This window comes from Cnephaeus nilssonii (assembly GCF_951640355.1).
Source record: "Cnephaeus nilssonii genome assembly, chromosome: 8".
Classification (NCBI taxonomy): Eukaryota; Metazoa; Chordata; class Mammalia; order Chiroptera; family Vespertilionidae; genus Cnephaeus; species Cnephaeus nilssonii.
Window position 1 is genome coordinate 43,076,441 of NC_137079.1, and position 26,905 is coordinate 43,103,345.

At 35.9% G+C, this 26,905-nt stretch overlaps 1 protein-coding gene across 2 annotated transcripts in view; it reads left to right on the forward strand.

The window, feature by feature from the left end:
• Nucleotides 1-26,905, forward strand: part of UGGT2 (UDP-glucose glycoprotein glucosyltransferase 2) — a 166,921-nt gene that overhangs the window by 122,403 nt on the left and 17,613 nt on the right. For both annotated transcript variants that reach the window (XM_079778742.1, XM_079778741.1), the window contains exons 30-36: nt 4,707-4,791; nt 11,746-11,825; nt 14,460-14,558; nt 16,088-16,172; nt 22,605-22,787; nt 24,369-24,529; nt 25,166-25,280. In XM_079778742.1, the coding sequence (XP_079634868.1) occupies nt 4,707-4,791; nt 11,746-11,825; nt 14,460-14,558; nt 16,088-16,172; nt 22,605-22,787; nt 24,369-24,529; nt 25,166-25,280 (808 nt within the window). The remainder of the gene's footprint in view (nt 1-4,706; nt 4,792-11,745; nt 11,826-14,459; nt 14,559-16,087; nt 16,173-22,604; nt 22,788-24,368; nt 24,530-25,165; nt 25,281-26,905) is intronic.

Consider the following 26,905-nt stretch of genomic DNA (forward strand, 5'->3'; position numbering starts at 1 on the left):
GGACCAGGCCTGCAGGGGAGGGCAGTTAGGGATGACCAGGCCTGTAGGGGAGGGCAGTTAGGGGCAATCAGGCTGGCAGGGGAGCAGTTAGGGGCAATCAGGCTGGCAGAGGAGCAGTTAGGCATTAATCAGGCTGGCAGGGGAGTGGTTGGGGGGTGATCAGGCTGACAGGAAGAAGCGGTTAGGGGCAATCAGGAAGGCAGGCAGGCGAGGGGTTGGGATTCAGCAGTCCTGGATTGTGAGAGGGATGTCTGGGCAGTTGGACATCCCTTGAGGGGTCCCAGATTAGAGAGGGTGCAGGCTGGGCTGAGGGACAAACGCCCCCACCCCCGTTCACGAGTTTTGTGCACCAGGCCTCTAGTTACATATATTATTGTATATTATGTATATATATGTTGTGTAATATATATATACAATATCTATCTTACATAATGTGTATAATATATATTATGCAAAACTAGACATTATATTAGGTTCTATTTTATCTACTTTACCATTATTTTCTGTCATACACAACCTATAAATTGATCATTTAGAGAGAAAATAGCCCGTGATATCATTAAGTACAACTAATATATTAGTGGTAAACTAATTTTTCTCCTTCACAGACAGCTTTTGAGGGTAGAAATAATTTCAAATTTGTATTACTTATAAACAATAAAATCATAAACTTCTCTTCGTCATAATTTACTTAATTTTAAATGTGATTGATGTCACTAAATATCCAGAATGGAAAAAACATAAATAATGCTACTCTGTAATAAAATTTATTTGAAATTAAAATATCAATAATGACAAATAGGTCAATATAAAATATGACAAAAATGGAAAATCTGTTTATCCCAGTTTATGATGTCATTGTAATTGGTATTACATTTAAGAAAAATGTTCTTGAAATATGCTGAAAAGCTAGCTAAAATAATATTGGTATGAGTTTCTAAGTCCAGATTTTAAAACAATGGCTAAATAATTTGATAATTGAAAATTTGACTTTCTGTTTGTTAGGCATAATCCTCACATGTGTACTCTTTATTTCTGTCCATCTTGTAATCTTTAACTGCAGACTACCTACCCTGACTCAGTGTTGATTGTCATTTACCTTGAATACAAAAATACTCAAAATTATTCTCTCCAAGAAAATAAAATCTTCAAAATTCAATTAAAATTAGATAAATGCTTCTTATATTTCCCTAATTAAATTATAGAAAATATTATATACTGTACACATATCTATGGCTTTCAATGTGCAAATTTATTAGGGTAGACTTTTCACTTGAAATCTTCAGTAATACCGATTGCCAAGTTACTATTTATACATAATTTTAGTTTGATACCTGTGAGAGTGAACTCCTTCTCCTATGCTTACTTACTATAGGATACAGAAGAGATTTCAAACACTTTACCTTATTTACAGTTCCTTGAGCTGGTTCCTTTGTAACCTAGTTTTGCACTCTCTGACCTGGCAGTGGTTATAACTCACTGTTTGTGGAGTACTTTTGTGGGCTCTGAGAAGGTCTCTGTTGCTGTATTTCACTTTCCTTTGATTTCTTGATCTCTGTTGGCGCATCTTTTCTAGCGGCTTCTCTAACAACTTCCCACCTCCATCATCCTGTGTATACCCACAGCCTATTTTTGTTGAAGTCTCTACATATCTCCAGGTTGCCATATTGGCAGGATGCAAGACTACACCACAGTAATAAATAACAAAACATAATCTCTGCCCTGTTTTGCCATGTCTAAAACATGGGAAATACGCATCACTTGCCCAGGAGTTCAGGCCAGTCTCAAAGGCAGCAGCACTCCACTGGTTAAAGCAATAAGTCAGTTCTCAAAGGCCAGATTCTAGCCCATGGTCCATTTTAATTTTTCCAGACAGGAGCCAGACTTCTGTGTCTCCCAACTTCAAAAAAATTCATTGCAAAGTGCTTTCATTTTAAAGCATCTATCTGACTAAGTTTGAGATTAGAAGGCAATATTCCCCATGAGGTGTAATCTGCCAACAGCTCCCAGAGAAGGATTAAACACAGGGAAATTGATTTTGACTGTAATAAGGAGGATTGGAGGAGCAAGCCCTCCAGAAGAGCTAGCTTCCAGGAATGGATAACAGAACAAAGCCAAGGAACTGAGGAACTGACCAACCAGAAAGAGCGGATACCTCTCCCAGGATTAGGAAAGTGAGGAAGCACCAAGCTACTACTTACAGGACGTCAGTACCCAGAAAGCTAAGAGATTGCACACTTAAACATTAATGTAGAAAACTTCTGTCTTCATGACTTTGCTTGCTCGAAGAAACCTAGCCAAGCATTACCCCAACCTCACTTCTAAATTCCAAATCACAGGCAAATGTGTTTCTCTGTTTAGCAGAATCTAAACCAAAACCATAAAAAAAAATCTAAGAACAAGAACAACAAAAAGAGTTTTAAGCTTTCTAGCTTCTACAGCAGGAGTCCTCAAACTTTTTAAACAGGGGGCCAGTTCACTGTCCCTCAGACCGTTGGAGGGCCGGACTATAGTTTAAAAAAAAAAACTATGAACAAATTCCTATGCACACTGCCATATCTTATTTTGAAGTAAAAAAACAAAACGGCAAAAACACCCGCATGTGTCCCAGGGCCCGTAGTTTGAGGACGCTTGTTCTACAGTATATGCTCAAAGGTGGAATGGGTGTTGCCAACTATGTCATAATATGCACTACATTTCTACACATCCTTTTTTCAGATCCTAACAGCCTAAACCTTCTTTTGCTTTTCATAAATATTGATAATAGCGTTTTAATTTTCTTGGAATATTTGAAACAAGCCTTCATCATTATCTTTCACTATTTAGTGTTTTGAATAAGAATTGAGAGGCAGTGTGATTTACTTTACCTCTACAAAATTTGAATGATGTTTATATGTAGAATTCTAGGGGAAATACGAATTTTTTTTTAAATAATGCTTCCTGACATGTCATATATTCTTTCATTTTTAACTAAATGGCTTTTACTGAGATACAATATTCTCAAGTCTTATTAAGAATATAAATTATTTGAATGCTCCCTCTTTTCCTGCTTTAATTTCTTTATCAATAAAGTCCATGTTCTCTGACTGCTTAGCTTGTTCCTTTTGTTTAAGGTACTTACTGTCCTCACATATCCAGTGATGTTTAGAGATCTAATAGTGCAGCAGTGCAGAGTCAAACTGCCTGGGCTGTTTGGATCTAGGATAATTGTACCTTCCTTAAATGATGATTGTAACTGGAGAGTGTTTGAAATAGTGCCTGAATGGAGTAAATTTTCATCACTACTACTTCTGCCACTTGGTGGCAAGGAGGTAGTTGCTTTAAATGTTGTTTGGGTTTAGCTGCAGTGTTGTGCTTCCTGGCTCTACCCTGGTCTCAGGGGATGGCAGACTCAATGGCTGAAGTTGTTGATGCCCTTGAGTACTGTTTGGGACTGGAAGCTCTTAAAAGTTTTTACAAAATTTGGCATTTCTACTGCATAAATTGAGATACTTTCTATTTTCTAGTGGTAATTGCTGGTCAGGACTGTGTCTTGTACATTGGTTTAACCACCTCAGCTGATGAATTGGGAATATGAGGGAGTCAAAGGCATGTCTTAGTCAACATACTAGTAGTGCTAGAACCACCCCCAGCACCCCGGTTTTTATTTTAGAAAAAAATGTTCAAGTGTATAAATCTGACTGAACTTAAAGTATCTACTAAATAATAAAAAAATAAAGTATCTACTAATTTGACATCTGATTGCTTTCCCTCTGACAAAATTTAATTTTATTATAAATCTTCTTACAGTAGCATTTTTCAGTACATAATGAGTATAGTATTCAAAACATAATTATTGAGCAAAGCTGTTGATTTCCTCAGTTTTGAAATTTAGACAATGAATCCCATATAATAAAAGGCTAATATGCAAATTGACCGAACAGCAGAATGACCGGTTGCTATGACATACACTGACCACCAGGGGGCAAACGCTCAACACAGGAGCTGCCCCCTGGTGGTCAGTGCGCTCCCACAGGGGGAGCACTGCTCAGCCAGAAGCTGGGCTCATGGGGAATGGCCTAAGCCGTCAGTTGGACATCCCCCGAGGACTCCCGGACTGTGAGAGGATGCAGGCTGGGCTGAGGGACCCCCCTCCTCCCCCGAGTGCACAAATTTCGTGCACCAGGCCTCTAGTATAATATAAAATTGAAACATTCAAGTGATGTAGATGGACATCATAGGCATTTTCAGTCTTGTGAGTTTAACAATACACTTCAAATTTTAGTATTTGAAAATAGCTGATAAATACTGAAAAGTTGTTGGACAGTATGGGATTCTTTTGATTATGATTTATAAACAATGTAAAGTCTAGAAAATGTTTTATATTTTAATTATCATTGAAAATATCACAGATATCTGAAAGATTTGACTTTTGTGATAATCGTGGTATACACAGAAAAGATGAACAGTAATTTGAGCTTCCTGAGTAATTAGGCAATATTAAATTTAGAGAGTTACTTTTATATTGTGTTAATTTGTACTAAGTTAAATTGATTGGACAGTTTTAAAAATTGTAATGTATTATAGCACATCTTAATAGACTAGAAATATAAAATATATGTACACAAGTGATATTATACTTGTATTTATTGCAAAATGCATTTATTTCATGTTGTATATCTTTTCATGAACTGATGATAGATATTTACATGTTTTTCTACTTTTAGGCATGAAGGAACTGACTCTCAATCAGACCTAGGAGATGTCATTGTTGTATTAAACAGCTTCAAAAGCAAAATACTGGAAATACAAGTATGTGAGACAGAAGCTACTTATAGGTTTTGTTCTTAATATTAAACTAGAGGCCCGGTGCACAAAATTCATGCACGGAGGTTTGTGTCCCTCAGCCCAGCCTGCACCCTCTCCAATCTGGGACCCCTCGAGGGATGTCTGCCTGCCCATTTAGGCCCAATCCTACCAGAATCGGGCCCAAATGGGCAGTCGGACATCTCTCTCACAATCCAGAACTGCTGGCTCCCAATTGCTCGCCTGCCTGCCTTCCTGATTGCCCCTAACCACTTCTGCCTTCCAGCCTGATCACCCCCTAACCACTCCCCTGCCAGCCTGTTTGATGCCTAACTGCTCCCCTGCCAGCCTGATTGCCCCTAACTGCCCTTCCCTGCAGGCCTGATCGCCCACAACTGCCCTCCCTTGCAGGCTTGGTCCCTCCCAACTGCCCTCCCGTGCTGGCCATCTTGTGTCCACATGAGGGCAGGATCTTTGACCATATGGGGTCAGCCATCTTGTGTGATGGTCAATTTGCATTTTACTCTTTTATTAGGATAGAGGCCTGGTGCACGGGTGGGGGCTGGCTAGTTTGCCCTGAAGGGTGTCCCGGATCAGGGTGGGGGTTCCCTTGGAGCGTGGGGCAGCCTGGGCAAGGGGCCTGTGGTGATTTGCAGGCCGGCCACGCCCCCTGATGACCCAAACGGAGGCCCTGGGATCTGGGATTTATATATCTTCTATAATTGAAACCTTGTAGCCTTGAGCAGAGGCCAGGGCAGGCCAGGAAGTTTGGCTTTCTCTATCGCCAGGGAAACCCATGCCTCCTGCTCGCTCCGTGGCCACAGCCATTTTTGTTGGGATTTATTTATCTTCTATAATTGAAACTTTGTAGCCTTGAGCAGAGGCCAGGGCCGGCCAAAGCAGGTGGAAAGCTTGGCTTCCTCCATCGCTGGGGAAACCCAAGCCTCTTGCTTGTTCCGTGGCTGGCCACCATCTTGGTTGGGTTAATTTGCATACTTGCTCCTGATTGGCTGGTGGGCGTGGCTTGTGGGTGTAGCGGAGTGATGGTTAATTTGCATGTTTCTCTTTTATTAGTGTAGATTTTATCTGTTTTTAATTGATTGATTAATTTTTATTTTACAACTAATTTCATAATTTTACTACCTAAAATGTCATATTGGAATGATTGTAATGAAAGAAAGAAGAGGATTAAATTCATAAAGGAAAGCAGAGAACTTGAAGATAGAAAAAAAGAAATGATTTTTTTTTAAGTTATGATATGTCTACTATATCTACTGTATCTGTAGCCATATAATGTTACAAATTATGCTCTAGAGATGATATCTGGAATGCAGGTCGAAAAACTAGCCCTGAAAACAAAACAAAACAAAACAAAACAAAACAAAAAACCCATTTATTTCAAAGAGAGAGAATGAGTTTTTAGTGATGGCAGGTTGGGTTTTTTAGACCATCCCACCTACTTATAACTAGTAAAAATATTGGGTAACTTTTTTTTTTTTCATCTTAAAAGCATTGAGGAGCTGACAATAATGAAATAATAAGGAAATACAAAATTAAAGGGAAAATAAGAGCCTTAGTGAAGTAAGCAAGCATAGAAACTTCGCTTGTCCTGAGAAAGCTATTACCCTGAGAATATTCGTCCATCCTAGTACACTTGAACTATCATTTTGGTTTGAGGGTGGTGGGGACAGAAATTCAAATTCTGGACCCACATAAATTGGGTAATCTATTAGAAGACACTCTTTACAATAAGCTGGCTATAGCTTCAGGATAAGTATTAACCATAGTCAATTATTCCACACAGTCTTTTAGCCTAAATTCATATCATCCAAGTAGTCCAGGGAACCCTGAGCCCTGAATTTGCGCTATAATAGGTCAAGATTGATTGATAAGGCCCTACAGGTATCTAGCAGAAACATCCACATATCTCTGGAATAAGATTACTATAACCAACAAGGAAAACCAGCAGAAGCAACAACAGAAAACAGATACACAAATACTTCATATATTAGAATTATTGACACAGACTCTGAAACAACTATGCTTATAATGTTTAAAGAAGTAAAAGACAAGCTTGAAAACAATTGCATGGAATAGGAAACTATAAAAAGTCTGTGTCTGATTTTTTTTTTTTAGTAGAACCTCTAAAACTGAGCAATGCAATTACCAAAATTAAGAATTCAGTGGATGACTTTAACATGATTGAAAAGAGAAATAAGTATCACAGATAAACAGGGATATTAAGAAAAGAAAAAGAAAATATAGCACAGAGCATAAAAGGCAGAGAATAGAGTGAGAAATATGAGAGACAGGATTGCATTTACACCCAGCTATTACTATCTGTGTGATCTTGGACAGATTGCTTAACCTATTCCTTTCTCATTTATAACATGGGGTTAATTATAGAACTTATTTTATGTATCTTTTATAAGGATAAGATATTTTAGCTTTGTAAGGTGCTTTATGAATGTTGAAAAATAAAATTAACTTAAATGGAGTTTCCGAAGAGAATAAAAGAAAGAATGAGGTACAGGTAATATTTGAAGCAATAATGGCTGAGAATTTTTATAAATTGAATAAAGAAGCCAATTTGCATATTCAAGGAAGATATTTAAAAGGAAATCCACTCCTTTACTCTTGTTGATAAAACTGCAAAAAAAATGAAGACAAAGAGAAATCTTGAGAGTAATCAGAACAAAAAAGAAAAATTACCTTCAAACAGCTATAGTATTACAGTTGATTTCTTGGGAGTAACAATGAAAGCCAGAAGATACTGGAATGATATTTAAAAGCACTGAATGGAATAAGGAATGCCAACCTAAAATAATTTACCCTGAAAATACATCTTTTGAGAGGAAATATAAAACAAGGTATTTTCAGAAAAATTACAAACTGAATTTGCCATCAGCACACTCATACTAAAAGAAATTATTTTTTAATATGTTTTTATTAATTTCAGAAAGAGGAGGGGAAGAGGGAGAAAGATATAGAAACATTAATGATGGAAGAGAATCATCCATCAGCTACCTCCTGTATGCCCCCTACTGGGGGTCAAGCCCACAGCCTGGGCACATACCCTGACCAGGAATTAAATTGTGACCTCCTGATTCATGGGTCAATTCTCAACCACTGAGCCACACTGGCCAGACCTAAAAGAAATTCTTAAAAGTTGTACTTCATACAGGAAAAAAAAATTACCTCAGATGGAAGGTCTGAATTTAAGAAAAGAATGAAGGAAAGAAAATGGTAAATATGTGGATTAGTCTATGAGCAGTAAATATACGAAACAATAGTAAGTATCTTATGAAGTATTTTAAAATATATAAAACTAAAAATCATAATAATATCATTTAAGCCTTAAGAAATAAGGTTATTTGCAATAAAATATAAAGTTTTAAATATTTATTAGGGTAAATGTAATGATTATTTTGAAACTTTAGGACAAATAAGATTTTTGTGATTTTTAAGATAACCACTAAAAGAATGGAAATAAGGGATGATGTCATAATAAAGAGGAAAAATAGAGTGAAACAAATTAATATAAATGGATTAATAAAGGAGAAATAAAGTGAACATATGGGACACAGAGAAAGCACAAAATAGTTAGAATTTAAGATAATTATATTAAATGTAAATGGGCTAAATGTTCCAATTAAAAGATATTCATACTGAATTTTTAAAAATCTCAATTATATGTTATTTGCAGAAAGCACATCTAATACAAGGGAATACAGCTTCAGGGTGAGGATGAAAATAAAATACAACTATAGCAAAAGTATACTAGATCAATAATAACCTAATCAAAGCTTGTATAGCAATGCTAATACCAGAGATATTAAACATTAAGACAAATAATAGCCGAAACCGGTTTGGCTCAGTGGATAGAGCGTCGGCCTGCGGACTTAAGGGTCCCAGGTTCGATTCCGGTCAAGGGCATGTACCTTGGTTGCGGGCACATCCCCAGTAGGGGGTGTGCAGGAGGCAGCTGATCGATGTTTCTCTCTCATCGATGTTCCTAACTCTCTATCCCTCTCTCTTCCTCTCTGTAAAAAATCAATAAAATATATTTTAAAAAAAGACAAATAATATTACTAAAGGTAAAAAATGTGTGTGTGTGTGTGTGTGTGTGTGTGTGTGTGTGTGTATGAAATAGAATTACAAGAGAAATTGACAATTTTCTATCATATTTGGGATATTTTAACACACATCTCTTAGTACTTGATATACTACAAGCAGACAAAAAGATCGAGATATAGATTTTGAACAGTGTAACTATAAATTTTGACCTGTAAACATATATAGAACATAACGCCTAATAACACCAAATGAATAATCTTTCAAACACACAGAAAACATTTTAAAAATTAGCTTTACAAAAAAAAAAATAGCTTTACATTTAGTTGACAAGCAGGTTTTAGCAAATTTCATAAGAATGAAATCAGATTATGTCCTCTGTCTACAATGCAGTAGAGTAGAAACCAATATTAGTGATAACTAGTACCCTTAATGGTTGGAATCTGTACAGTCCAATAGCAGTATGTTATCAAAGCTCTCACCTTATATATTGCCTAGATTTTAAACTGTAGTTTACCTTGCATCCCATATCATAATCTATTCCTGTGTTCTTTATCCTGTGATCAGTTATACATGTTGCTCACACTCATCTTTGATACTCTTCTCTGATCTTCCACTTTCTTTCTCAATAATAACTTACAGTCTCTCTTTGAATACATTTCCTTCTGGCCATTCCAGATGAAAACCCCATAAAGCCCAGACCAGCTGCTTAAGATACTGACTTAGCTCAAGCCCTTTAGGACCAGCATTTTAGCTAGTTTTATCCTAGCCCTACAAACAGGAGAGAAAGTTTATTTGGTGTGAGGGTGGGAAGTACAGTTTCATCTTTGACCACGAAAAATGGTTTAAGTTTTCTTTTCCTTGAGCTGAATTTTGCACTCTATGTATTGGTTGTAATTTGACCTGTTGGCCCATAGTAGAGAGCAGATCGAAGTCTTTCACCATAGCCATCAAATCTTTGAGGGTTAACCATTCTATAGCCTAGCCATCTACTTGTTTTTTAGTAGCACAGTTTTATCCCCTCACCATCCATCTCTCAGTATTACACAAAAAGAGAGAAGGAAAAAAAAAAAAAAGGGAAGGAGAAAAGATAAGCAGCATTGAGGATTAGCCCATGAACTTCAGTAGCCCACTAGTAGAAATTCCAGAAAGAAGAAAAAGAGAAAATGAAGAAGGGAAAGTATCCCACAGATAAAGAGATTAAGATGTGTCAAAATGGTCCACAAACTAGGATGAATGAAAAATGTCCCTCCTCCAAAAAGAAAAAGAAAAATGGCCCAGCCCTAGCCCGTTTGACTCAGTGGATAGAGCGTCAGCCTGCAGACCAAAGGGTCCTGGGTTCGATCCCGGTCAAGGACACGTACATCTGTTGCAGGCTCCTCCCCAGCCCAGGCCCTGGTCAGGGCACGTGCAGGAGGCAACCAATCAATATATTTCTCTCCCATCGATATTTCTCTCTGACTTTCCCTCTCTCTTCCACTCTCTGTAAAAATCGGTGGAAAAATATCTTTGAGTGAAGATTTAAAAAAAGAAAGACAGAAAAATGGCCCAAATAAGATCACAATAACTACCAAGGGGAAAAGTCGGGTCACTGCAATTGAATAACACAAGTACTAGCATCAGATTTGTCGTTTTCAAATGGATGTTACGAGACAGCAAAACAGAGTATTTAATGTTTTGAGGAAAATTGTTTTGAACCTAGGATTCTTTAGCTGAATTCTTAATCAAATTTGAAGACTAAGGTTGTTTTCTGAAATGTGAAGATTTAGAAACATTACTTTTCACATCTCTTTTTGAAGTTATTTGCCAACACAGTGAAGATGAAAACCAAGAAAGAAGAAGATAAGTATTTTGAGAAATGGTGACATTAATCTGAAAGTTAAAGCAAAGAAAACCTAGAAATAAACAGGCAGTTAATTGTTGAGCTCCAAGAAAAAATGTCTTCAAGAAGACAGGAATTTTAGCTAACTAGCATGAATAATAAACTGGAAAATATTGGGTATGTGGTAAAGAAGAAACATAGCTCACCACCAGAAAAAATAAGTATAATAAAATTCAAAAAAAAATATTTCTCTATGGTGGAATGTACAAAAGCAGAATCAATTTAAACTAGCAAGTCTCCTACAAGTGGCACAGTGGTCATGTTATTGTACCTCCACAGAGGAAATATAATTGTAGCAGCCTTTCAGACTTTTCAGTGAATAATATTTACATTGTCACAATAAGCACTATTGACTGATTCTCAAGATGAAGAATAAACAGCATAGTGGAAAAGATATGTTTACTGGACTAAATGAAAATATATTTACATTTATAGTAAAGTAAAGGTGTTTAGCTAATATAAGTTGGGAGGTAGAGGGAAAAGGTAGAGATATTAGTATCCTAATCAACAGTATGAAATAGGAATTGTTGAAGTTGTTGGAATAGAAAATAGAGATTTAAATATTATTTAAAGTTAAAAAATAGTTGGTAAGAGAAGTAATGATGAAGATATTGCTATCAAAACTTCCAGACAAAAGGGGCAGGGTGATATAAGTAGGGTGAGCTGCTCTTCTTTCATCATGAATGAGTAATATATAAATCCTGTGAATCCAGATATACTAAGTATATCCAGGTATGTTTAAAGTTGATAAATCAGTAAGTACAAATATAAATACACTATTTAGCAGTATGAAGCTAACCACCAAAGAACTAAAAACAAGGGCTTAAACTGGTCATTGAAACCAGATTGTGTCTATAATGTACTAAGATATTTTCTGGCTTCATTTACTGCCACTGTCTTAGATTTACAAGGGTCACCCTGATAAGTAAGTTTCACTTTCTAACCATGCAGCATAATATTTAAAGCTGAAGAATTCTAAAATTTTTCTTCACCATGCTATCTAGGTGCAAAAAAAGCCAGACAAAATTAAGGAAGATATCCTTACTGATGAAGAAAAAAAAGGAATGTGGGATTCCATTAAAAGGTAATTACTAATGAATATGTTAACACATAACTATTGATCCATTAGGAATCTAGTATATGGAAACCCTACAGATGGTCAAAATTTAAGTAAAGCACAGATCCTCTCCTCTAAGAGGGATAAGATAGATACGTAAGTTTTAATAATACAAGATAGGAAACTGGGGCTGTAAGACAGCTGGAAATAAAGTGCTATACAAACCAAGGGAGGAAAGGGCTATATCCAGTTAGGTGGAAACTCAGAAAAGACTCCATGGAGAAGTGTGTAGCTAAGATGTGTTCTAAAGCAGCGGTTGCCAACCAGTGGTCCACGAGATCCGAAAGGTTGGTGGCCGCTGTCCTAAAGGATTAGCAGGTTTTCAAAAGTTGAAGATGGAGTGAAGGTGCCTGGTTATATGAAGATTGGGTATGTTACTCAAGGAACAGAAAGTAGCCCCAATTAGCTGGTACAGTGAATATGATAGGGAATCTATAAATTAGGTTGAGACCTTTATTATTAGTTCATCAAAAAATTAATATATTGACTCACATTACCTACAGAATCCAGGAGTAGAGCTGACTTTAGGCATTCAGGTGATATGGTCTGGAAACTCTTCCTCTCTTAGTTCTGTTATCTGTGCCTCCTTCATTTTCAGTTAACTTTAACAAGGAAAAGTTTGCCATCTCCAGTGGGAAGAGATTGCCTCTTTCCAAATAGTACCAATAAAAGTTCCAAAGCTGACTCATTAGTCCAGCTATAGCCACGTATCCCAAACTGAGGTGATCACTGTGACTTAGGTCATATGACTATCTTAGAGCCAATGAGAAGAACTGTCCCACCTGAACTTTATAGAATGAAATTGGAGGAAGAATGCCTTCCCCTCAAAATACCAGGTTATTGTTATTGAAATGTAAAGGATACTAAGCAGACGGAAACAAAATCTGCCGTAGATCCAGACTGTAGAGAACTTAGAGATTTGAACTTAAATTTGATTATGATGGAGAACAAGATTATTTTGGTCAGGGCTAAGAAATAGAAACTTTAGGCCAAATAGATTCAACAACCTAAGCAGATTTTATTATACTGATCAAAGCACTCCCATCTTGAATTTTGCCCAGTTGAGGTCTCTTTTTTGATAGTTGACTCCTTGTTCGATAAGAAGAATCATGTTATTGTGCTAGTAAGGCTCAAACTCACATTTTGAGATGATTTGATTGAAGAGTAGGTATATTTGATGGGATAATGAAACATTATTATTTGGGCATTTAAAGAGTATCTGTCCATGAGCTTCCGTTAAAGCCAGAAGGTAGACTGAATGAATAAAAATAACTGTTCAAGGATAGCATAGCAACTTACTTTACCAAAGGGTACCAAAAACAAAATGATGCTTTGTTACAGAGATGGCAACTCCTCCAAATATGTTTCGTATATTGCTTTCACTTCTTTTATCTTAGATTTATCCTAACTTAGAGTGATTTTTTTTCTCACTGAATCAACTTGTGTTTTTCTTATTTTGGAGATTACCATAAAAATATTTGAAAAATGCTTTTGTCATAACAATTCCTATTTGGCAAAATATAATCCATGATGATTGTAAGTTGTTTAGCTTTCCAAATTTTAGTCATTTTAAATATCTGTGCATATAAAAATGAGATTTTTAATTAAATAAAAATTTTAAATAGAAGGAAAAAGAAGAAATTAATATATTATGAATACCTTAAGTAAAAAATTCAGTCACTTTTGAACATGAGATGGGACATATAAAAGGCTGATCTGAGTCCTGAAAGTGGTGAAAATGATAGCTGGGCCCAGAGTAAGCCAGTGAATGGATGTGGCTCCCTAGTGCTCTCTTGCTCCTCATGGAGGCACACCCAGAGTGTAGCCCGTGTGGAATGGTGACTATAACTGGCCAGAAGAATCTCAATTGTAGGCAGCTTTTATTTATAACATTTTATCCTAGGGGAGCCATGTCACCAGCACTCAAGGACCTACTATTACCACATAGGAAATGTCTAACTGCTGTAGTTATACACTTGTACAGTCTGTTTCTTCCCTCACTATTAGCCTATTTTAAATGTCAGTTCAGCCCTAATGGTTTGGCTCAGTGGAAAGAGAGTTGGCCCACAGACTGAAGGGTCCTGGGTTTGATTCAGGTGAAGGGCATGTACCTCAGCTGCAGGCTCGATCGCCAGTCCTGGTCTGAGTGCCTGTGGGAGGAAACCAGTCGATGTGTCTCTCTCACATCCATGTTTCACTCTCTGTGTCTCTCCCCCTCCCTTCCACTATTTCTAAAAATCAATGGAAAAATATCCTCAGGTGAGGATTAAATAAATAAATATCATTTTATATGGCCATGGCATGCTATAACTCATTCTTTGTTCTCAAAAACATTTGTAACTCAAAAAGATTCAAAGATATTACCTCATTAACCTAGAGACAGTATAATTACATTCTGTTTTAAATTTTTTATCATAAAAACTTTATTTTAATGTCACATGTTTTAATATTAATTCATAATATTTAGAACTGGTTTCAGTGAAATAACTTTACTTGGAAAGGCAATCCTATTTTTATTACTTATCAAATTTAGCATTTAGGTATATAAAGTTTGCGGATATATTTTTAGAAACCGGCAATCACTACTTTTTTTATTCCAAGTTTCACAAGAAGTTTGCATAAAGAAAAAGACAAAAAGGAAACAGACGTTCTGAACATTTTCTCAGTTGCTTCTGGCCATTTATATGAACGCTTTTTAAGGTAGGTATACTTTTTATCTAATGTTTTTAAACCTAGTACATTTACTTGGTTCAAAAAGAATTTCTAAAGTTCAAAAGAATAAAATTATATACAGTGAAAAGAATCTCCCTCTTCCCTTTTCTTGATACCCAGTTTCCTTTCCCACAGGTAACCAATACTATTTTTATGTCCTACCAAAGATGTGTAGACAAGTAAATATATTTTTTTTATTTTGTAAATTTATTTTTACCCAAATAGTATCAATGTTTATACACTGTTCTGCACCTTGCTTTTTTTCACCTAAAATTATGAGGGAAGTATATTTTAAAATATAATACATTTTATGAATTTGACTGATTTGGAATACTGATATTATTTAAGACTAGAAAATGGACATATTTTATAACAATATAATTAATAAAAAGTATATATTGTAAATTTCCCTTTTCCAATGAAGAAATGCCTTGTTTTACATAAAAGGAGGAGGGGCAATGAGAGGAGAAAAGCATATTTACAAACCACAAAGCACTGTTGTTGTTTTAACTGTTTATATAGAAGAATCTCAGAGAATGCCTCAGAAATGTTTGAATATGTGTTTATATTTTAAGATGGAACTTTAGATACCTTCTCCAGTCAGAGGACTAGAATTCAAAACAAGTGCCCTGTACAGTGAATTTATCAATATAGACAGAGCATTCAGCTCTTCACGTTTTTCACACCTGATGTTATTGACACAGTAGAAGAGCCAATATTAGACTGTAGTTCAGCTCATCAAGACTATTTCAGATTAGTTTGTTTGCAAGCTGAAACAGTCAAAAAGCAAGCAATTTCAGGTATAACAAATATATGTATACAGATGCTACTTGACTTATAATAGGGTTATGTCTCAGTAAACATGGGAGGGGAGGATGTCCAGCTGTAGGCTATATAAGGCGCGGGAAATCATTTGGTATGGCCCTGCCAAGGCATTAGGAGTGAGTTAATTAAATGTTTGACCAAATACAGCAGGCTAATTTTTAAGTTGATAATTTTGTATGGCCCTCGAATGATGTTATAAATATCCACAGGGGTCTGGCAGAAAAAAGGTTCCCCATCCCTCATAATTAAAAAATGTATTTAATACACCGAACCTACTGAACATCATAGCTTACCCTAGCCTACCTTAAATGTGCTCAGAACACTTGCATTAGCATACATACAATTAGACAGAAACATGTCATGCCATTGCCCAGCATCCTGAAAGAGCATTAAATCATATATCACTAGCCTAAGAGAAGATCAAAATTCAAAATTTGAAGTACAGTTTGTATCGCTTATACCATTGTAAAGTTGAAATTCATAAATCAAACCATCATAGGTCAGGAACCCTTGGTAAACATATAGTCTTACACATTGCATACTTGATGATAATATTTGAAGGTCCTTCAGTTTATTTCTTTATAATACTTAGTGAAAATTTTCTAATAATACCTTTAAATATTTAAAAGCCTCATGCAAAGTAGGATAAAGTATTAATATTAACTTGGTTGGTTTAATGCTCTTTTTTACAGAATTATGATGCTTTCTGTTTTACGTAACACCAAAACACCAGTGAAATTTTGGTTCCTAAAAAATTATCTCTCACCAACATTTAAAGTAAGTCCATTAATCTTTTTATTATAGAATGGTTAATGTTTGAATAGTAAATTCTTTATATTATTGTAAGTTCATATAACTTTTTCTTTTCAGAATGAGTTTTGAAATGTATATTTACTCAAATTTTTATCTTTATTAATTTTTTTATATTTTTTAATTTTTTGTACAGCCCAGTGACCAAACATTACATAACTTAATACTTGATCATCCCAATAAATCTCGCACCCATCAGCACCACATCTAGTTATTAGAATATTATTGACTATATTCCCTAAGCTGTACTTTACATCCCCATAACTGTTCTGTAATAACCAATTTGTACTTCTTATTCCCTTCACCTTTTTTTTTGCCTACCCACCACAATTCCCCTCCCATCTGGCAACCAACAAAAAGTTCTCTATCTATGAATCTGTTTCTATTCTGCTTGTTCAATTTGTTTATAGATTCAATTGTTGATATGTATATATTTATTGCCATTTTATTGTTCATATTTTTTATCTTCTCAAGACCCTTTAACATCTATACTAATCAAAGGGTAATATGCTAATTAGACTGGACATCCTTCTGGACAAAGCCATGGTGGCGGGGGCTAAGGCAGAGGTGGTAAGGGGGTGATCAGGCCAGCAGGGGAGAGCAGTTAGGGGGCAATCAGGCTGGCAGGGGAGAGCAGTTAAGGGGCCACCAGGCCGGCAGGGGAGAGCAGTTAGGGGGCGATCAGGCTGGCAGGCAGAGGTGGTTAGGGGCGATCAGGCAGGCAAGGGAGCAGTTAGGCGCATCAGGCCGGCGGTTAGGGGCAATCAGGCAGGCAGGCAGGCAAGCGGTTAGGAGCCAGTAGACCCGAATTGTGAGAGGGATGTCCGAGGGGTCCCGTATTGGAGAGGGTGCAGGCTGGGCTGAGGGACACCCCCCCAGGCACGAATTCCTTGCACCGGGCCTCTAGTTTCATTTAATACTCGTTTGGTGGTGATGAACTCCTTCAGCTTTTTCTTGTTTGGGAAGCTCTTTTTTCTTTTTTTTTTTTTTAATAAATCTTTATTGTTCAGATTATTACAGATGTTCCTCTTTTTTCCCCCCATAGCTCCCCTCCACCTGATTCCCCCCCCCATGCCCTTACCCCCCGCCACTGTCCTCATCCATAGGTGTAAGATTTTTGTCCAATCTCTTCCTGCACCCCTCACACCCCCTTGACCTCAAGAATTGTCAGTCCACTCCCTTTCTATGCCCCTGATTCTATTATATTCACCAGTTTATTCTGTTCATCAGATTTTTTATATTGACCTGATTTTTAGATTCACTTGTTGATAGATATGTATTTGTTGTCATTTTGTTGTTCATAATTTTTATCTTTACCTTTTTCTTCTTCCTCTTCTTAAAGAATACCCTTCAGCATTTCATATAATCCTGGTTTGGTGGTGATGAACTCCTTTAGCTTTTTCTTGTCTGTGAAGATCTTTATCTGACCTTCAATTCTGAATGATAGGAATCCAAAGAGGACCACACCAAGACACATCATAATTAAAATGCCAAGGGCAAAAGACAAAGAGAGAATCTTGAAAGCAGCAAGAGAAAAACAGTTAGTTACCTACAAGGGAGTACCCATACAATTGTCAGCTGATTTCTCAACAGAAACTATGCAGGCCAGAAGGTAGTGGCAAGAAATATTCAAAGTGATGAACAGCAAGAACCTACAACCAAGATTACTCTACCCAGCAAAGCTATCATTGGGAAGCTCTTTATCTGTCCTTCGATTCTAAATGATAGCTTTGGAGGGTAGAGTAATCTATATATATTTACTCAATGTATATTTACTCAAATTTCTGTTTTTTTTAATCATTTTTAAAACTTTGGTATTCATCATTTTTTATTTATCTTAAGAAAATTTCTATGCCATTTTTATTTAAGGAAGTATTTAACCCTTTGCACTCGCTTGCTTTTTTCTCGATTCCTTTATTCTACTCGGGATTTAATTTTTTAAATACCCTAGATTTTACAAAGCGCGGCAGTAGAATAAAAAACTGGAGTGTCTTTTCATACAAACTTATTTATTTGGATTTTTTTATATTTCAAATTATTGATACATTCAAAGAGTAATTTTAATCTCGACATCCGAGTGCAAAAGGTTAAAAGGACAGCAGGAGATGGCTTATTTTTAAGTAAACTCAAAATCAGAAGGATTAGTGGTTTTTCATGATAATGATAATTTAATAATATTTAGCAATGAAAAATATGTACAGATTGTCAAAAAAAAGAATTAGATTCTTTTTACGAAGATAGGCAGGAACCGTAGTATCAAATGAGCACTGTACCATAGAAAATACGTAGTCTGACATGATAGTACCAGGAACAACAAGCTCCTTTATCTTTGTGCTGTGCATTTATTGGTGTGGTAGTACAGACACTATATTTAGAAGTCTGAGTCATTTTATATTTAGAAGTTTTCAGATGGCCAACATATGTTCCCCTTTACTCACCCCTACAATCCTGCTGCAAAGTATGCCCTGTTCTTTTCTGTCCTCCCTACAAATTAATTAGATTCTATGAAGTTAGAGTCTCATTTAGCAACAGTTCAAAGGAGTTCACTTTTTCTAAACCAAAACCAGTGGTAAAGGCAGACATAAAAATAGCCAACCATGCTTTTATTCCTTAATATTGCACATTAAGGCACATTGCTTAACTTACCTACATTATTCAGTTGTGGTTCATAAAGTCCTTGACCAGAAAACCAAGACTCAGAAATTATATAACTGGCCTACATAGTCAGGAGGTATCCAAGAGCACTCTATGTCCAATAATTCACCAGCCAGACTCACAAAACTCAGAAAAGCAATTATACTCACAGTTTTAGCTTATTACAGCTACAGAATAAAGACTAAAATCAGCAAAGCAAGGAGATGCATAGGACAAGGTCTATGGAAGACCAGACCTAGAGTTTCCAGTTGTCCTCTCCCAGTGGAGTCGTGGACAGAGCTTATTTCTCCCAGCAAAAATGTGTGACAATACATGTGGGGTATTGCCAACTAGAAGCTCACTCAGACTTGGGTTTCCAGAGTTTTTATTGGGGTTGGCTACATAGTCCCACCTGATGGCCGCAGTGGCTGACCTTAGCCTCCAGTCTCTCTAGAGGTTGAGCTAATACCTAGTGGCCCAAGGTCCCTACTATAAATCACATCTTTGGAAAGATTGGCATGACCAAGGTGCCCAGATCAATCAAGGCATTTTTATTAGGTAGCACATTCCAAGGGTACAGGTTACCTCCCAGGAGGCAGGTCAAAGATCCCAACCTTTTTTAAAGCAAGATTTGTCCTTTATAGCACAGATACAAGATCAAACAGCTAATTAGAAACATAGCTGAGATTTGAACTCTAGCATTCTGACCTCAAAGCCCAGGTGCTTAACCCTCATGTGATCATTCAGCAGTAGACAAAAAACTGCACAAGAAACCATAGACATAACCAAGAAGTTACACTAGGTTTCACTAAACTTTTAACATGTTATTCTACTAGGAAAGTGGGGATGTAACACTACATAAACTGAGATGATACTATCTAGAGTCTCTTAGTGGGAAATGATATTTACTAGAAATACAGTGCTACGTCTGGATAAAAGTCTTGTATTACATGGTCAAAAGTAATACCATATCTGAAGTAATATTTTCCTTTTTTGTAATTTTGTTGCTTTCCCTCAAAATTTTAATCTTTTACAACTTTTCGGTGAATTATACTGTGTACAAATCATAAGTATGCAGTTTGATGAATTTTTTACAAACTTAAAACACCTGTGTCTACATCTCTGTGTCCAGCAGCCAGAAACAGAAACAGAAATTATGAAAATTTTTCTTCAATTAAAAAAATGCCTCCTCGGGGGGGCAAGAAGAAATAAATCAAATAACTTGTATACTTATATGCATAGCCCATGGACATGGGCAATAGGGTGTGAATACCTGGGAGGGGGGGTAGGGGTTTAGAGGAGGAGGTAAAGATGGGGAAATGGACACATCTGTAATACTGTTAACAATAAAAAATATATTTTTTAAAATGCCTCCTCTTTTCCTTTAAATATTTGCTAAATTATATCTACTTAGGGAATAATTCTTTCCTGACCACAGTATGTAAAATTACAATCCCTTTTGATTTATCACTCTATTTTCTTTCTCTTTTTATTTTTTTCTATAACTGTCTTCAATATGTAAATTACTAACTTTATTTTCTGTCTATTGCCTCTAAAATGAAAGTTTGTAAGGGCCATGATTTGTATCTGTTTTGTTCACTATTGTATCCCTTGGCCTAGAATAGTACCTGGCATGTAATGCATGCTCAGTGAATATTTTTAAATATATATTTGCTGAATAAAAAAGGTATTTTTAATTTCATCTAATATTTTTAAAATTTTGAAACCAAAGTAATGATTCCCAGAAACTGGTCTAGACATAATTTCAACATTTCAATTCACTGATGCTTACAGTAAGGAACATAATTTAAATCTACAGTGTTCTTACAAAAAATGGAGAAAATTAAACTAAGGGTATAATCAGAAACTAGCTACAGATGAGAACTGAGGAGATGAATGCAAATTCCATGTTTGCTAAGCCATCTCACCCCACTCCTTTATCATCCTCCCTCTCAGGTTTTGGGATCTTAGCAAACTTAACCAACACTATTTCATTAACTGCTCTGCTTTAAGTAGAATAAAATACTCTAACCCTGTAAAACACTAAATCAAATATGAAATTTTTAGACCACAATAACTACCTTGTATTTTTAATCATTAAATTAATCATAAATCTCAAACATGAAACTCATGTTAGAGAATCTAATTTATCAATTTACGACTCATTTTATGTTTTTTTTGTACATCCTCTTCATCTTTTTATCTCTCTGATGAACAAACATGTTTGTATACTGGTATACAGGATGGGGCAAAAGTAGGTTTACATTTGTGAGTATGTGAAGCACATAGTTTATTATTATATTATTATCTATTATTGTATTATTTTCCATATGAACAACTGTAAACCTTTTGCCCTATCCTGGATATAAATTGTTTGATGCATAGGTATTCCAAGATCCAGAGGCTTTTCCTTCCATAGTCAGGTGTTCTCAAGTCTAATGTTAGTTGTAAAAATATGGGAACATTTATCTTAGTTAATAAGCTTGCTAATTAATATAATAGATCTATTTTTAATGTCAATTAATTAAATGGTTGTATGTATACTTGTCTCTTTATATTTGCCAGCATTTTCATATTTCTCATTAATAGGTATAAGTTGTAGAAGTAGTATTTAGACATCAATTTGTAACCACTTTATAGTAAACGCTATCTTTTATTTATTTTATTTTTTAACTAGAGGCCTGGTGCACTAAATTCATGCACAGGTAGGGTCCCTAGGCCTGGCCAGCGATCAGGGCCGATCAGGTTCCCCGCCTCCTTCCCTTGTCACCCATGCACCGCCACCATGAGGTTCCCCCGCCTCCCCGCCTCCTCCTTCCCTCGCTCCCTCAGCGCCCTGCTGCTGCTGGTCATCTGCCATGTTCCACGCCACCCCCTGGTGGTCAGCGCACGTCATAGCAAGCAATCGACCTCCCAGTCTCCCAGTTGAACTCCCGAGAGGACACTTTGCATATTAGCCTTTTATATATATAGCTTTATTGGAGTGACATTGGTTCATAAAACCATATAGATTGCAAGTGTACAACTCAATAAAACATCTGCACACTGCATCCTGTGTCCATCACCCTAAGCCAGTGATGGTGAACCTATGACACGCGTGTCAGCACTGACACGCATAGCCATTTCTGATGACATGCGGCCGCATGCCGAGGATGAAACATTTGCTGCTCCTGAGGATGAAACATTTGCGACTAGAGTCTTGGAGTTAGTTTTTTCCTCAAAGTGACACACTACCCGAGTTATGCTCAGTTTTTTGGCGAAGTTTGACACACCAAGCTCAAAAGGTTGCCCTAAGCAGTCTCTTTTCGTCCCCATTTCCTCCCCTTTGCCCACCTCCACCTAATTCCCACCCCCACCTAGTCCCCACTCCCTTTCCCCTCTATCACCATACTGTTCTCTGAGTCTATGTATTATATATATACGAAACTCTACCTTTAAAAATAATAACTTGCCGAAACCGGTTTGGCTCAGTGGATAGAGCGTCGATCTGCGGACTGAAAGGTCCCAGGTTCGATTCCGGTCAAGGGCATGTACATTGGTTGCGGGCACATCCCCGGTGGGGGGTGTGCAGGAGGCAGCTGGTCGATGTTTCTCTCTCATCGATGTTTCTAGCTCTCTATCCCTCTTCCTTCCTCTCTGTGGAAAATCAATAAAATATATTTTAAAATAAATAAATAAAAATAAAAATAATAACTTTTTCTCTAAAACAAAAACTGCTTTCTTCCTTAAACATATTCTTTGATTTGTGTGTATGTGTATTTTTAGGAGGTAATTCCTTACATGGCTAAGGAATATGGATTCCAATATGAACTGGTCCAATATAAGTGGCCTCGCTGGCTTCACCAACAGACAGAAAAACAAAGGATTATTTGGGGATACAAAATTCTTTTCCTTGATGTCCTTTTTCCTCTAGCAGTGGACAAAATCATTTTTGTTGATGCTGACCAGGTAAATAGATGAACTGTTGTTTTTATTAGTACTTAAACTCTTTTTAACAGGTCTATCTTAGTATAGGGACTCAATTTATGTTGCTGGTATTTATCATTATCTTTGTTGCCATGCTACATAAACAAATAAGATATGATTGTGATACAAAGGCAAAGCATCTTTTAAAAAAAACTCAGAATTCCAGGGGAAAATTAAAGGTATTGCAAGGAAGACCATTTGTTATTTAGGACATGGCAGTTTTCTCTCTGAAGTAATAGTTTTTTAATTTTGGTATTAAAAATAAAACAAATACTTATATTAGTCATAATAAAAGTTATATGAGTTCCTATGAATATGAGCTGATAGTTGTATAATGAGCTATTCTTGATGGAAAAGTTAGCAATTACACACAACTCTCACTCTTCCATTTGCAATAGTATTCTTTGGCATTTAGCCAGAAACCAAATCCTCATCATCCTATCATTTAACGGGGGGAAAATGTCCCAAAGTTGGCCCAAAAAAACAATTATGGTTCTCAGCTTTCAAAATTTATATATCCAGAAATTATGACTTTTCCCCTTTCCTCCTTGCATACCTTTGTAATCATTAATGGCCAAAAAAATTGAAAAATACACAAATTTCTAAAATATAACAGTAGCATGTAAATACTAATGTTATATAAATTAAATGTACAAGGTAGTATTTATATTTAGGACAAAAAGTATATTTTCAAATTCTATATTAGATTTTACTTATATCATAAACTCTTATTTTTGTATTATTTTCCAAATTGATAAATGTGAATCCTTATAATTAAAAACTAAGAAAGCAGGCAAATGCAGGTGGTGATCTAACATTTATTTCTCCTACCTGCCCACAACATATACAGTGATATTTCTCCAGCAGGCTGCCGTCTATTAAAAAATGAAACATACAAACATTATTGCATTAAAGCCATTGAAGGTAATCAGGAGATTTTTTCGTTATGATTCAGACTAATAGTTGCCAATATATAATAATGGAGATTTATCATAAAAATGATTTTGAATTATTAATTCATGCCTTGAGAAACTTAGAGCTATGCACTTGTCTAATATTTGGTTCCTTCCCAAAATATATTTCTTTTAAAATATATTGATGAGCCCTAGCTGGTTTGGCTTAGAGCGTTGGCCTGAGGACTGAAGGGTCCCAGGTTCGATTTCAGTCAAGGGCACATGCCTGGGTTGCAGGTTCAATCCCCAGTAGAGAGGGTGTGCAGGAGGCAGCTGATCAATGATTCTCTCTCATAATTGATGTTTCTATCTCTCTTCCTCTCCCTTCCTCTCTGAAATAAATAAAAATATATAAATAAATAAAATATATTGATAAAATGATGTAATAATTATTCTTATTAATGAGTCATGTTGACTAGGTATACATATTTTAGTGTTTTTTTTTAATTTGTGAGGACAAGAGAAAAAAATAGAAACTTTGTAAACTCATTAAATGGAAGAACTGGAAGAAAATATAGTCTCTATATTTCTACAATAATGTAATGATTTGAGATTTACATAATGATTTTATTTTATAGTCTTCATCAAAAAAATTATTTTAATTACTTAGATTGTGAGACACGACCTGAAAGAACTTAGAGATTTCGATCTGGGTGGAGCTCCTTATGGGTATACTCCATTTTGTGATAGCCGCACTGACATGGATGGATATCGTTTCTGGAAGAAAGGATATTGGGCATCACATCTTTTAAAGAGGAAATACCATATCAGGTAAGAAAATCTGTACTCTTACCCTTTAGTAAATAAATTAATTATTGAATCACCAATATTAAGTTCTCTTAGAAATTATACAACAATGGCAACCAATTACATAGTGCTTTTACATGGCAGTCACTCTTACAAGATTTTACATAATTTAAGTCATAAAACCTCTATGCCAACCTTTTGAGATATTGTTGTTATCCCCATTTTATAGATGTAGAAAGTGAGGCATATAGCACTTAATGTAACTTGGCCAGGCTTACATAACTAAACCAAGTTAAACCCATGTGATATAGCTCAAGAAATATGCTCCTAACTACCACAGAAGATTTAAATTTGGTTTGTCAAATAACTAAATCAAGATACTGACCTCAAATCTATTATTGTTTTGTAGGGCCATGAGTTTCATGAGATCTTGGAAAAATTTGAGGTGACTTTAAGAGGATATGGATCCTAACAGTATTATAACAAACTTCAAACCCCTTGGAAACAGTATTAGATGTTGGGAGCAAATTTATAAAAGGATTTATTATTATTAGATCCAAGGATATCTAGGGTTAATATTAAGTAGACAAACACTGGGGGGGGGGGGGGATAAAATTCTATAAATAACATAGGCTATCAAGGAGTACTCAATTTTTGCAGTGCCTTATACGTAGTGGATCTCAAGCGGTTCAGAAGAATTGCAGCAGGTGACAGGCTCCGGGGCCAGTACCAAGCTCTCAGTCAAGATCCAAACAGTCTTTCAAACCTAGATCAGGTAAGTAAAATGTTCATAGAATAATTATCAGTATGAAGATATAGACTGCCCCAATTCCCAGTTTGTAGACTTCAAAGTTTTATATTTTCAGCCTTTTCTTTTTATAGAATTATCTATTGAAAATCTAGACTTACATATAATTTTTTTAACTTCAAGCTCAACATTTTAAAAAAATAATAGTATTTTATCTTCACTTTTCCATCCTACGACTATTGTCTACACAAAGATTTGTACATGAATAGGCACATATATAATTGTTCAACAGTATTAAGGGCCCCCTTAAGACTCAGGTTCATGAGGTTAAGATGAAAACAGCGTGGTTTGTTTGTGTGTCCATATGTTTTGCAAGCCATGTTTAGTTGCATGGGTGAAAGTGCAGAGGTTTGGATTTAACCAGGACTATAATTTTTCCAAGTGAATACAACTAAATGAAACAAGGGTAAGACAATCGAGAGTATATTCAAGGGATTAACTATAATGATTAACTATGGAAATTAAGTTATGAAAGCAAGGGAGCAAAGATATCAAGGGGTGATGATAATGAAATAGGATCAGTTGATTGGAGGTTCGAATGGTGATCAAAGGATTTTGATATCTGAGTACTAGGTGGAGTGAGCTGAAAATCAAGAGGTGGTCAGAGAGTGGGATTATGAATTTGAAATTGAAGAGGACTTCTAGGACATGACCAAGTGAAAAAGTGGCTGGGATAAGATGAAAGACCAGGTTATTTAAGGAATGGATTCCAAGGAAAAGGGTTTTGAAAGGAACAATGTAGCTTTTATTCTTACTATTATTGAATAGATTTTCCTTTTGTATAGCAGTGTTAGGTTTACAGAAAAAATATTGAGCACAAAGTACAAAGAATTCCCATATTTATGGGCTCTCTATTCTATTCCATTGATCTGTTTGTTCTTTTGCCAATACCACATTTTCTTAATTACTATAGATTTTTATAGCAAGGCTACTAGTTCAGTAGTATAAGTCCTCTAACTTTGTTGTTGTTCTTCAGTATTGTGTTAGCTATTCTGGATTTTTTGCCTTTCCATATAAACTTTACTATCAGGTTGGTCAATATCCACAAAATAATTTGCTGGGACTTTTATTGGAATTGGAATTGCATTGAATCTATAGATCAAGTTGGGAATAATTGACATCTTATCAATATTGAGTCTTTCTATTCATGAACATGGACTGTCCATTTATTTAGATCTTCTCAGATTTCTTTAATCAGAATTTTATAGTTTTCTTTCCTCATATAGAGGAACATATTTTGTTAGATTTTTACCTGGGTTTATTTTTTTGGTTTGTTTGGTTTGGGTACTAATGTCATGATAATGTATTTTTTATTTCAAAGTTCAATTGTTCATTGCTGGTATATAGCTAATTATTTTTTTAAGACTTTTTAAATTGATTTTTAGAGAAAGAGGAAAGAAGAGGGGGGGAGAAAGAGAAAAACATCAATGTGAGAGCGAAACATCAATCAGCTGCCTCCTGCACACCCCCTACTGGGGATTAAGCCCACAACCTGGGCCTATGTCCTGACTGAGAACCTAATCTGCAACTTTTCAGTACATGGGATGACGCCCAACCAACTGAGCCACCTGGGCCAGGGCACAATAGACTTC